The sequence below is a fragment of the Dermacentor albipictus genome, chromosome 5 (assembly GCF_038994185.2).
Source record: "Dermacentor albipictus isolate Rhodes 1998 colony chromosome 5, USDA_Dalb.pri_finalv2, whole genome shotgun sequence".
Classification (NCBI taxonomy): Eukaryota; Metazoa; Arthropoda; class Arachnida; order Ixodida; family Ixodidae; genus Dermacentor; species Dermacentor albipictus.
The window spans coordinates 35901775-35914652 of record NC_091825.1 but is presented as its reverse complement, the minus strand read 5'-3'; the positions used below and the strand labels follow the sequence as shown (position 1 = coordinate 35914652).

The 12878-nt window shown below is 46.2% G+C and overlaps 1 protein-coding gene across 2 annotated transcripts in view; it reads right to left on the bottom strand.

Moving 5' to 3' along the window:
* Window positions 1-515: 515 nt before the first annotated feature.
* LOC135909518 (juvenile hormone acid O-methyltransferase-like) overlaps window positions 516-12878 on the bottom strand; it is a 28931-nt gene continuing 16568 nt past the window's right edge. Inside the window, exons 2-4 of one of the 2 annotated variants that reach the window (XM_065441498.2) lie at window positions 8532-8829; window positions 7076-7244; window positions 516-846 (exon numbers count right to left, since the gene is read on the bottom strand). In XM_065441498.2, coding sequence (XP_065297570.1) covers window positions 668-846; window positions 7076-7244; window positions 8532-8829 — 646 coding nt within the window. In that variant the 3' untranslated portion in view covers window positions 516-667. The remainder of the gene's footprint in view (window positions 847-7075; window positions 7245-8531; window positions 8830-12878) is intronic. The other variant, XM_065441499.2, reaches the window with a different exon arrangement.

The following is a 12878-nucleotide window of genomic DNA, read 5'->3' as shown; positions in this document are numbered from 1 at the left end:
TGCTCTCATTGTGTGTTTCGTGAAACCACAACTTCCACAATTAATAAAGTTGCGAGAAGCGCTGGGCGCACTAAGGTCACGTTAGATCAAGATGATCTTCGGTGTCGTCCACCTCTAAGGGTTACCTTGTGTTCGTATAAAACTACGTGTGCATCGACAGAAAAATTCTAGGTGGTAGATGGTGGACGGTGTTGATGCCACCGACATCCTAAAAGAATTTCCGATACGACCCAAAGCGCGTAACAAGTTGCCACAATCTCAAGCGACATTGCACTGCAACTTCAAATCCACACGGGCCTGCAGAGGCTCGCTTCCAGCTAACGCTGTGCGGTTGTTTTATCACTAACAAAGATTTGTACCACGTAACAAAACGCTCCATTTGCCGATATTTTGGTACTTGTTAGTAGGCTCGGACGCCAGCAAGCCGCTGCACAGGGAGTGTCCAGGTGGCGCTACGGATGATAAAGAAGAAAGGCTGTGAAATAAAATAAGTCACTACGAAACAAGACACTTGCTGAACTGCTTTCACATGTTGTAGTTATTCAACTCTTTTTTACAGAATATCTTGGCTCGGAAAAATTTCGAGATAGCCACTTCTCGTTTATAAAGGAGTTTGAAACAGTTGGCGTCATTGCCCACTCTCCAAGCAGAAACGTCCAAGACATGCTTATCCGCAAATGTATGGCTTTCTTGCGTGAACAATGCTGAAAGTGTATCTAACGCTGCATTCTTTTCCAAGAGCGGAATGGGTCCTTTTCTGAAGCAAGTCGATCCATAAATCCCTGAGAGTAGATCGCCGCTCTGGAGGCACACCGTCGTATGCTTGGAATGCCGACATGAAGGCGTCTGTACAGAACAAGACAGTACATGCGAGGTAAGGTACTCGAAAGCCTTTTGTACGTAACGGAAACATAACTGACATTACAGGGCCATCCACTGTACGTAAAGACACCTCGCGAGCATCTGTTCCAATGTACTCCTTAGGGTATCTACTCAAATATAAAACAATGTCCTCATTATAGAGTTCTATTGATGGGTGCGTTAAATAGAAGTAAATCTTAAAGATTTTATCATAATGTAGGCTAATTCCATCCCTTCATTAGCAATAAACAGTTTAACCTAGCAGTACGTAAGGCTTTGCAGTAGTGTGTCAGTGAAGCACCTTCCCCATTAGAAACCCCGTGGAAACGGGGATTTTTCCTTGAAGAATGGTTCCCTACTCATGCAAGCACAGGGAAGCAGCAACCATCACTCGTGCGCTCCGTAGCCCCCCTAACATCAGTTCCTGGTATCTACATACATTTATCTGGTATTTCAGACCGCTCATTACGCAAGGAGCAGCAAGGCCCTTACGTTGAGCAAAACGGGAACAAGATGAAAGCCGGAGCCAACGTTTCGACAAGTGTACTTGTCTCCTTCAAGGCCCTTCAAGGCCTTCTTCAGCGTAAGGACCTTACGTGGCTCTTTTAGTAAACGACTCGACGCATATGGAGCCAGTGGAAATTCAACCTGTGTCGTTACAGCCTTTACATGAGCACTGAATTTTAAGCGAACCAGAAAGACCCGCACGAACCTCCCTGCATGCGTGATGTTATGAGAAGAAACCACTTCTATCCCTATGCGTGTGCGTGTCCTTCTCTCCTTTTGCTTAATTGAAACAGATTTGCTCTAATGCCGCCTGTGACAAGTAAGCGGTCCACCTTCTGAGCCAGCTTTGTGGAAGAGGCGGAATGTATTTTCACAAGAATTGCAATCTCCGACAGATAATTAACGACGTGCAGAAATTTCCAGGTAAACAATGTAGCGCGCATGTCACAGTTCCAGAAAAGAAGCCACGTAAGAAGTCAAGCCTCGATATAACGAAGCTCGATTTAACTAAATTCGCGATGTTAAGAACTATTTCCATTTCCCGATCTAAGTTGCCTCGAAGAGCGCGTATTTATTTTGCGCGATTTAACTAACTTCGTCACACAGTGTCGATTTAACGAAGTTTCCGGCCATTTCAGTCGTGTACCTGGAGCCTGTATGGCTAGTAAATATAGCAAAAAACTGTCAGCCGATGCAAAAGTTAGTCCAAGCGTCCTACTGCGTGAAAAGTTCGAGCGCCAAAAGCCGCTGTAAAAGCGCGCGCGCCGGCACGCGGTAGGCAGGAACACCTCTGGATCGTTTGTTGCGTTGCTATAAACAAATCGGAGAAACACGAGAGCTGACGTTTTTTTTTTGCGTGCAGGAGGGATGGGGAGGGAGTGAACGCACGGCAACGGGATCAAGCACGAGCTGGGAGGGAAGTGGGGCAGACACGTGCCCCTATCTGCCTTCTCCGCGCGCGCGTCCGTGCGCGGTCCACGCGCCGTGGTCAGATATGGCGGCCAAGATTGACGTCCCCGCGCGATGCAGTACACGCCATTATCGGACGCCGCGAGCCACGTCGATGCATTGCTCTCGGTGCGATCTGCACCGCACGCGCTGGCGCTAATAACCATGCTATGATGGTCCGCCCTTCTCGCGATTTGTGTATAAATGCTTACTAAGAAAATATTATTTGACTGGAATGCTTCAGGAATTTGCAAAGTTGTTTTCATTCTGAAACTTTATATCTCGAATTAAAAAAAAATATCGCGATCTTGCGATGTTTTTCGCGGCAAGTACAACTTCGCTTTATCGAGGTTCCGCTCTAATTAAATCCAATCCACTGAACAGAATTGTCAAAACTAGTTCTAGTTCTGATTCCCGTCTACAAAATCCGACAACCGATGCATTGGCCTGCAGCCTACATTGAATGCAGATGCGAGATGAACTATTCTGGGAAACTAATTGCTGAAACGTCAATGTACTTCGCTTCACATTCCTGGAACAAATATTAAAGGTGCCGTAAGCCTTGTAATTTCGTCGAGACAGACATGAATTCCCAATTGCTCAACTTAAATCCAATCAATTTCAATATTTGCCATAAAGAACATCTGAAAGGTTAATTAATGTAAGTTTTGTGATCACGTAACAGAACGCTGTCATTTGTCGTACAAGTAATGCGCATTTCTTCTGATAATACAGCTGAATTGTGCGATATTTTCTAGGAGATAGAGATCTATTTTCAATTTATAAAAAAACGCAAACACGCAGAAATATCCAACAGTGGCTGTATATCTGCTGTGCGTGACCGCTAAGAACAGCATTCGCGAAAGTTGCCTTCACCGGTTCCGATCAAACCACCTACACGCCTCAGCGTCGCTAGTCCGGGAAAAGCTCCACGACGGTCACGCCAGCCTTCCGAGCTCGACACATCAACAAAGAATACCAATTAGCCCGGCCTCACAACTTGCTTCGATACATCGACAAGTCGCTGGTTGAAACCAGTGCCCCTTGTGACACGGCTCAAGCGCAACTGTACTGTTGCGGTCGTGTCCTCGTCTATCCGTAATGTGACAACGTTGTCATAGTTGGCTACGAATATTAGTCGTTGCCAATAGCGGCTGCATTCTTTACGGAGGGGCCATCGCCTACCAAATAGCTATCTGCAGCAGGTTTTCGCTTCTCAAGAACAAGACATGGTGTTTAATTTAGGCACGAAACTGGAGATCCCTTATGGCATGCCTTGTTTCATCCTGCATTTGAACACGCACACACGCACGCGCACACACGCACGCGCACACACGCACGCGCACACACGCACGCGCACACACGCACGCGCACACACGCACGCATAAAGAAGGTTACGTGAGAGGTCAGCAAATTACTAGCTTACTTTGGTAGAGCGATTTGCATTTTCCTGCTCAAAATAAAGCACTAACCACACATTTGGCGGGTTCTTTCTGAGTGCCGTGCTCTAGGTCAGAGCGCCTCATAGGCGTTCTCACCTTCGACATGGAAGCGCGACTATGACCTGGAGGAGTTCTGGCCACGTGGATGCTACAGCATCTGTTGCTGCCGCTCAGTCTGCAGCGGTGGCTGCGCGATAGGTGCGACCAGAGTGTCTGCTTCGGATTTGCCAGGATGTCGTGGGCATGCTTCAGCCATGACAGAAATATCGGGGGACTCTTTGCTGGAGACCTTTGCGATATATGGGGAGTGATTGCTGGAGAATTTTTCGTGATATGGGGAGCGATTGCTGGAGACCATTGTGACATAGGGGGCTGACTGCCGGAGACTGTTGCGAGATATGTGGAATCTTCGCCGGAGACTTTTGCATGATATGGGGATTCTTCATCCAAGAATTTCGCAACACATGGGGACTTTTCGCCGGACACTTTTGCAAGATATGGGGAACTCTTCACACATGCTTTGCCACGTAATTTGCGAGATACGCGGTCTCTTTGCCGGAGACCTTTGCGTTATATGAGGACTCTTTGCTGGAGACGTTTGCGATGTATGGAAACTGATTGCCGGATACTTTTGCGAGATATAGGGAATCTTTACCGGAGAGCCTTGGGAGTTAAGGGGACTCATTGACGGAGACTTTTGCGACGTATGTGCCTGCTTCACTTTGCTGTAGATTTTTTAGAGATAACCGCACCTTTTTCGGACGATTCTTTGCAAGTGACTCCTATTTTTAATGTGCTTTTGTGTAGGTATACCACGCAGGATGACCCACTTTGCTCATATGTAAATGCTGTCTAAATTTCCTTGCAAATAGAGTCTTAACCGCTTTTACAGAGTCCTTATTGGCCAAGGGGCTGTTTGTCGCCAGGGGTTGTCCCGTATCACTGTGGTGTGCTTAGCGCAAGGCCAGCCGCTTCGCAGTGCGTCTTGGGCTCTCTTCCTGTACTATCAACGTCGGCAACGGGGGAGTACCTGCCCCATGGGTATGCTCCGCGGCAGCTAAGGCAACTTACGCATGCGCATGGCACTCGGATAAACACGATAAAGAAGGCATCCACTAGATGCATGCAATGTTAGTCTACCATGTTTGTTTGCTACAGAAGAAGCGCTGACATATTTCCCCTTGGCTTTAAGAGTGGCTTTAAGTTCAACTTGGGCACTTATTTTCTTTTTGCAGCGTAGACCAGGCACCGCATTTTTCTGATCATAGTCCGAGCACCACAGGAGGCAGTCGAGTTTTACATAAGTGCCTATTTGGCCACAGGGTGGCGGGGTTCAAAATCGGCTATACTTAGGGTTGGAATGCTTACCGTATGGCTCTGGCAAAATAAAAAACATCATTGGCGAGGTCATGAACATTTGATGGACAAGATGTCCACGACCAGAAACTTCACACGCAGTGGGTTCACCGCGCGCGCGAGTGACCTATCTGCTGCGAATAAAACTCAGAAAGCGACAGGTACGGTAATGTCCATGTAGCCCAAAATATCGCTGCAACGTCCGGGAATCTTTGCAGATTTGAAAGTAACGAAAGTATGATTAGATGTTGTGACAACACTTGAAGAATTCAGAGTCCGTCATTGTGTAGGCGGAATGTCATGGCAAAAGTTGTTTCTATAAAAAATGGCCAGGCTTAGCTTGGTTAAGCCAAGAATGCGTTGCATATTGCCCGAGTTGGGGCCCAGCTTTTCCTCGGGCTGTCGTGACGTCACGTCACGTGGTTGCGCTAAAGGTCAATGGTGGCTGCCCGGCCACGCCCAACGGCTGAACTGAGTGATTGCAATATGCACCGCATAAAAATAGAAGCAACTTTACAACAAACATAGCAAACTTAAAAGAGAATAGACCCACATATGAGACGCGCAGCAATGAACAATGGCTCATACCCTCAATGGTGGCTGCCCGGCCGCGCCCATGGGCTGAATTGTGTGATTGCACTTGATTTCATTAAGCAGAAGCCACCGCAACAATGGACAGTCTTTAGTGACTCCAAGGCAGCCCTTCAGTGCATACGAAGCCCAATGCGCCACGGACCGAATGAACAACTGGCCTCAGAAATTCGGCACATATATCATCAAAGCTATGACAAGGGACACGACATAATCTTTCAGTGGCTTCCAGGACATAGTAACATCAGCGGGAATGACCACGCCGACGAAGCCGCCCGATCTGCACACGAAAGTGGTCAACGAGTCGTCATTCCGCTTTCGCGAACAGACGCTGCGGCTGAGTTGCGATTGATGTCCCGTGAGTGTACTTTGCCCCTGTGGGACTCAAATGGTTTCACCATGTGTCGGTTGCGTTCATTGTCTCCGGACATACGGATGCACCTCCCGCCTGGATTACCACGACGTGAACAGACCATGCTCTACCGTCTGTGGCTAGGCGTTGCCTTTACAAACGCCTATGCTTTCCTTATAGGAATGGCCAACAGCCCCACGTGCGAGACATGTAACATCGACGAGACGCTCGCACACATTATCTGTGTCTGCCCGCGATACAGTGCTGAGAGACAAGTGATGTGCAGTATACTGGACCAGTTGGACAATCGTCCACTTTCAGAACTAAAAGCTTTAGGCCAATGCTCCGAAAGGTCATCCGCGTTGAAGGCCTTACACGCGCCAGTAAGGTTCTTGCGGTCTACGGGGCTTCACGACAGACTCTAAGAACGCCGCCCCCTACCGCTCTGTAGTGTACGCGCTTTGTTCGTGCTTGTCTCCCTTTCTATCTCCCCCTTCTACTCTGTTTGTCTTTTTATTTCTCTTCACCCTTCCCCCTGCGCAGGGTAGCCAACCGGAACTACCTCTGGTTAACCTCCCTGCCTTTCTCTGCATTATTTTCTCTCTCTCTTGCAATATGCAACGCATAAAAAAGTACGTTTACAGGCGGCAGTAAAGGTAACAAAAAATCCAGCTCATTTACATCTAGACAGACATCGCATTTGGCTTAAAGGGGTTCTCACTTGTGTAAAGATCATATCGAGTATATTTCCACTGTTATGGACGACTTAGTACACTTTTACTGTTTGCTTGTAGAATTTACTATTTTATTTATCATGAGAAAGTTACATTTCAGAGTATACCTTTTAGGCTTCCATTAAGGTACTCGAACGGTTTCACATTTGTGTGTTCCAACAATTTGAATACAACGCTTTACGCATGTTGAGGAGAGTTCTAAGCGCAATCGTAGGGAAAGAAAGACCCCCTAAATTCCAGGCCCTGCCAACTTTCAGTTCAATGTTGTTTTTTCGCCAACTTACCAAGGTAATCTTCGAGGTGACGAAACATCCACCAGCTGTTGTACCTTTGGTAGGCTAAACATTCGAGACCAGCAGCATAAACACTGTTCCTTGTGTCGGCTTCTAGTTGAACAGTTGATCTCATGACAGCGCTATCATGCACCATTCCTGGAAACAGCTCTGTAGGATTCTGAACGGGGAATTGAGAAAGACGAATTATAAAGCCAAGTATTACATAAGCAAAATTACTGAACACACTTCATGGTATCTTCGATATGCTGCAAAACGTAGACAGTGATCATTAAGGATAAAGTTTTATTTCCCGTGGCGTTGGCTTAGATAAAGCGGAAATCTCTAAACCGCACACACTCCCATTTTTTCCAGTGATCCCACAGACATTGCAAACAGCTAGGCCGAAAGAAGAGTCAGTCTCTATAGATAAATGAGTAGAGCAGTAGCAACATCAACCTCAATTTTCTCCGTGGATAAGTGCTCCACAATGAATTCTTGATATTTATGTGCTATAGGTGCGAACGAAAGGAAAAATACACAAACTTCAGGTAAAGCAATACCTGCGCGAATCGCGGCGTAATCAGGCAACTTTCCCATTTTTCAATACCCCAGCGTAGGCGGCATGGTCAGGCTTCCCCAGGAATTAAGCAATCACGCTTTACGCGCTTGATTCGTGTACACATTTCTCTGTGTGACGAGGTTTAATGGAGTCGTCGAGCGACAGCCGGAAACACAGAGGTAACAACGATGGCCCAGCTTCGTAGGCGAACTAGTAGCGAGACATGTGATGGCGACAGCGCTTTCTAGTGCGCCTACTTGTGGCTCCGAGACACGTGCTGGAGACGGAACTTTCTAGTGCCGTACTTTCTTGCTTACATCGACAAGAACAGTTACCTCACATGGATGAAATAAAAGGCAAGAGCTTAGATGTTGCCGTAGGAAAGACAACTGCTATTTAAGCATTACGTGCAATTTAGAGGTTGTCGCTATACCATTGCATCAATTAAAAAAAAGGCATATAATATGGAAAATATATCATTCAATGGATTGCTTTTTGAACTTTCTCTGCATCCACAATACTCGTATGGCCACTGTACGGTACGGTACATGATTATAACAGTTTGTAGCCCACTGGCTGTAGAACGTTTTAATTCATTCTGAAGCGAGTAACCTTAACTGCCTTAAGAGTATAGAAATAAACGTTTGCAACATGAATAGCGTTAGCGGAAACATTTTGGCCATTAACAACTGTGGAGCATATGCACAGGATGTTGCAAAATAAAGCATAAAACACTTCGCACTATCAATGTAACCGTGAACTCCACGGAACTCGAACAAAAAGCCATCTGTTTTATTTAGTCAAAACAGACCTCACCTTAACGGCTCGCCTATGCGCCGTTTGTGCTCCCACACATCTACGCCCACTCGACTTCGCGAAGATTCTTTTTCCACCATTGACACTCACGATCATCAGTGGTTTCCACTCTTCCATCCGGCACACTTCGTTCCATACGTCGATGGCGTCGGCTCGAACGATGGAGAGCACCAGGCACTCGCCTCCAGGTTTCAGCAGTTTGAAAATGTTGCCATACGCCTTTGCGATGTCCGCCACGTAGTGGAAAGTGAGAAATGAGAAAACACGATCGAATGCTCCGTATCGTTCAAGGATGCTCGTCGCGTCATGGGATTCAATGTCCAGGATGTCGTACACTATGCGTTGGTGGCTGAATTTCTCTCTGGCGTAATGTATGGCTTTGTAGCACCTTATTGGGAAAAAAAAAGAAAGCTGTCAGATTTATGTAGTCACCCCTCTCTTAACTGGAGCTAGTGAAATACATAAAGCAGCTCTAGAAGCAAATACATGGCTCATCTGCTGCTTATTATGGGACCATATCGTGTGAAAAATAAATAAACTGGAACAGTATGCTACCTCATATGTGTTCTAAATACGTGGCTTTAAGGAATCATCCGGCTGTCCATCGGCCTTCCGAAATTTAAAACCTACCCTGTTGAAAAAAGAAACGTGCACTAATCCTATTCCAATTCTCTCATATAAAATATTTCACATGTTCTTAGTGGATATGGGATATATGGGACATACGCTTATTTTTTTTTCGGTATGGTAACGTCTTTTCTTACGTGTTAAACAATTTACACATATTACTTTGAGGTGTCAACGAGTTATCAATACCCTAAAAAATACGTTTTACGTTGTCACGAAGAACGACAACATAGGGCTCAATATGCGAAATAAAATGAAGAAAGCACTTCTCACGAACTCTCGAAGCAGAAGGATGCAATCAGCTGCGGGCAGATCTAGCCTTGATAGGCATGCGTTCTGTTAGCGCTACAGTTATTGTACCTCAAGGGAACAGAAGAGACTCACGTAATTAAGCGCCAACTAGAGCTAGGTATGAGATATTAAACAATATTTTCTATGTGAACAAAAAGAACGCCACACAATGGGAAAAATAAGCATGGTAGAACACTACGCTCCTCGGATTGAAGAGGAGAGAAAAATGGAGGAAAGACGAAGACACTCCCGAACAGATCACACCACATGCAAAATATGAGAACTGCAGACGAGAGTCAATTTTTGCTTTTGAGAATTCAAGTACTGCTTGATGAGTCTAGTATCGAGTCGAAACATGACCTTTCGTATACAGGAAGTCATTCAGCGACTTTCTAGAGGTGTGAAGTTTCTTTGCCTGACGACTGTGAATTCGTGGCAGTGTACTGTGCGTCACTCATGGCGAAACCGTGCTGTTTTTATTGTACTATGTATCTTCACACTTTCCTTTGTTAATTCTATTTACAACTTCCTTTCAGCTACTTGGGCAATGCGTCAGGAATACTCTACCCGACGCGTTAAAATATCTGTCATGCACTTGTAAAACCATTCCTGATAAAGGCTGATCTCCGGCGGCAATGTCGGCATAAATTTGTTGTTTTATACATATTGTGATGCCTCGGCTGTCTGCGCCAGCGGACGAACGTGCCTTCCGTCACTCTGCTTTTGGCCCTGCGGGAATTAGTCTGCAGAGATTCTTCTCGTGGGTGAGCGACGCTAACGGACACTGCAAGGGATTCGCCATCCAGGTGCGGACATTTAATCCAGGTGCGGTGACCTATGTAGCAGTTCATTGCCCTCCTGAGAACAGCCAGACCTATTAGCCGGTGCTCGGCATGGCGGAGCACGGCGCATGCGCCGTGCTCGCCTATGCAACTGCACACTACTACATCGCCTAGCATTGAAGCATCCGTCCCCTCGCTACCGAAGATAACGCTCGGCCCACACTCGCCTTCCACACAGCCCTGCCAAATTGGAGAACATTGCCGTCTAGCAGAACGCGCCCTGACGAAAATCAGCGAACGCGATCCACGACTGGCATCGCAAGATAGCCGCGACAATGAGCATACCACAGAGTATAGTAGACTGGAAGTGTGGTATTGTGTTCAGGGGGGACCTGTGGCTGAGGCTCCTTTTGTAGACGTCACCAGGTGGCGCCACTTCAGCATCAACTGTAATAGCAAGAGCTTGGCGGCGCAACCCACCGCCCCGTTCCAAAGGGGACGCTCATAACATCCATTCATCCATCCTGTACGGAGGCCACCGTGTTTCCCCCGACACGCTCTGCAACGACGGCTCTTTGCGCCGATTGCGCATGCTTGTGGCTTTATTTGTTTCTTATATACAAGGTCCTCACATGCTCGGTGGTAGAGCAATGCGTGAGGGGGAGAGAATAGACACCTTTATTCAGGGATTCTTTAAGCGTCGTCTTTAGGGTGGTCTCCCTTTCCAGGGAATCATAGGCAATCGCCGCGCCCACGGTCCTCGCTACCAGCTAGCGCTGGCTTGCGAGGGTGGAGCTGGCTAGGGCTCTCTACCAAAGCTCACGTGTGTGGTTCGGATTGTTTGTGCTACAGGGTTATTCTGTACAGCTCCCTACAATGTGGTAAAGGGTGCACTGTGCTGCACAGAAGTGGCAAAGTGGAGAGGACATGCAAGGGGTGACGCGGCAGTTTTTAGATGGCTGGTGAAGTTGTTGGTTTAGAGTGCTTTGCGTAAGGGGGCCTAAGAAAGGGTAAATATACAGAAAAGAAGAGCGAGTCAACTCGTTACTTGAAATTTGGCGGTATCAAACAAATGCTATACAATAGTAAGCCGTAGAAGTCAGAACTGTGAAAATGCACACGCAATTCTTGCAATTAAAATAAATTTAACTGTATAAATGAAAACCTACTCCTTCGTATCACTCAATTCTCCCGACGAATGCGTATCCGACACTTTTTTTGCAGACACACCAGACACCGGGACGACACCACTTAGAGCCCAATCCACTTGGACTCCCGAACCAGAACAAGCCATAGAACTTGACATATACCTTAAAACTATCACTAAAGAAATTATAAGCCAATCCAAGACATCTAAGCGACCTAAAAACATAACTGCGTCGGAGAGTCATATCATTTCAAATCTGAGCTGCCGGAATGACATTGTTATTAAGGAAGCAGATAAGGGTGGAAGTATAGTTATTTGGCCAATAGAAAAATACAAGCACGAGGCTTACAGACAACTAAACAACCCAGAACATTACCGCAAAGTAGATAACGATCCGACATTGTCCTACACAGTGACAATTACCAACAGGTTGAAATCACTTTTGGCTGATGAATTGATAACACCATCAGAATACAAATTTCTTAAACCAAGCAACAAAACTGCCGGACGTTTTTACCTCCTTCCGAAAATTCATAAAATTCCATCCGCTGAACTATACACTGCTATTATCCCAGGCCGTCCGATAGTATCAAACAACAACACCCCGACAGAGAGCATCTCCACATTCCTTAACCACTACCTTGGTAACTTGCCGAAAACACTTCCGTCATTTGTACAAGATACGCCCCACCTGCTGAGAATTATAGAAGACATTAATACTAAAGGCACACTACCCCACAACACAATTCTCGCAACACTAGACGTCACGGCGCTGCACACCAACATTCCAATCCCTGATGGTTTATCTTCGATAAAACAAACGCTGTCTAAACACAGTGCACAACACTCTACTGAAGTTTACCTGTCTCTCCTTGAATTAGTTCTCACACATAACTACTTCGAATTTGAAGAGAGTTACTACCTACAGATACATGGTACAAGCACGGGTACGCCTTTTGCACCAACCTACGCGAACATATTTATGGGGATTCTAGAAACAAATTTCCTATCGCGCTGCACTACCAAGCCCCACACATACCTACGATACATAGACGACATACTCATAATCTGGGGACATGGCCAAGACAGTCTAGATAAATATGTATCCTTTCTAAATTCTGTTCACCCAACAATAAAATTCACATCAGAATCCTCAACTGAGCGCATAAACTTTCTGGACACAACAATATACATTGACAATGGTGAACTAAAGACAACGCTGTATAGGAAACCTTTCGACAAACAACAGTACCTAGAATATACCAGCCACCATCCCAGACATTGCAAACAAGGCATCTTTAAAGGCCAAGCCACACGACTACGTCGCATTTGCGTTGAAAACCAAGACTACATAGATAGACTCGATCACCTTAAAGAAACGCTATCAAACAGGAACCACCCAAACAGTGACCTTCAAACAGCTTACACCGCTGCAACCAAACTTGATCGAACCGAGGTCCTCAAGCCCCGCCCGAAGATCACAAGAACAACAACGCCTCTTCTTACTACTAAATTCTCAAACGCACTCCCAAACGTGAATAACATCCTAAGTAAATACTACCCGATTCTCACCAGCAACCAGAAACTTAA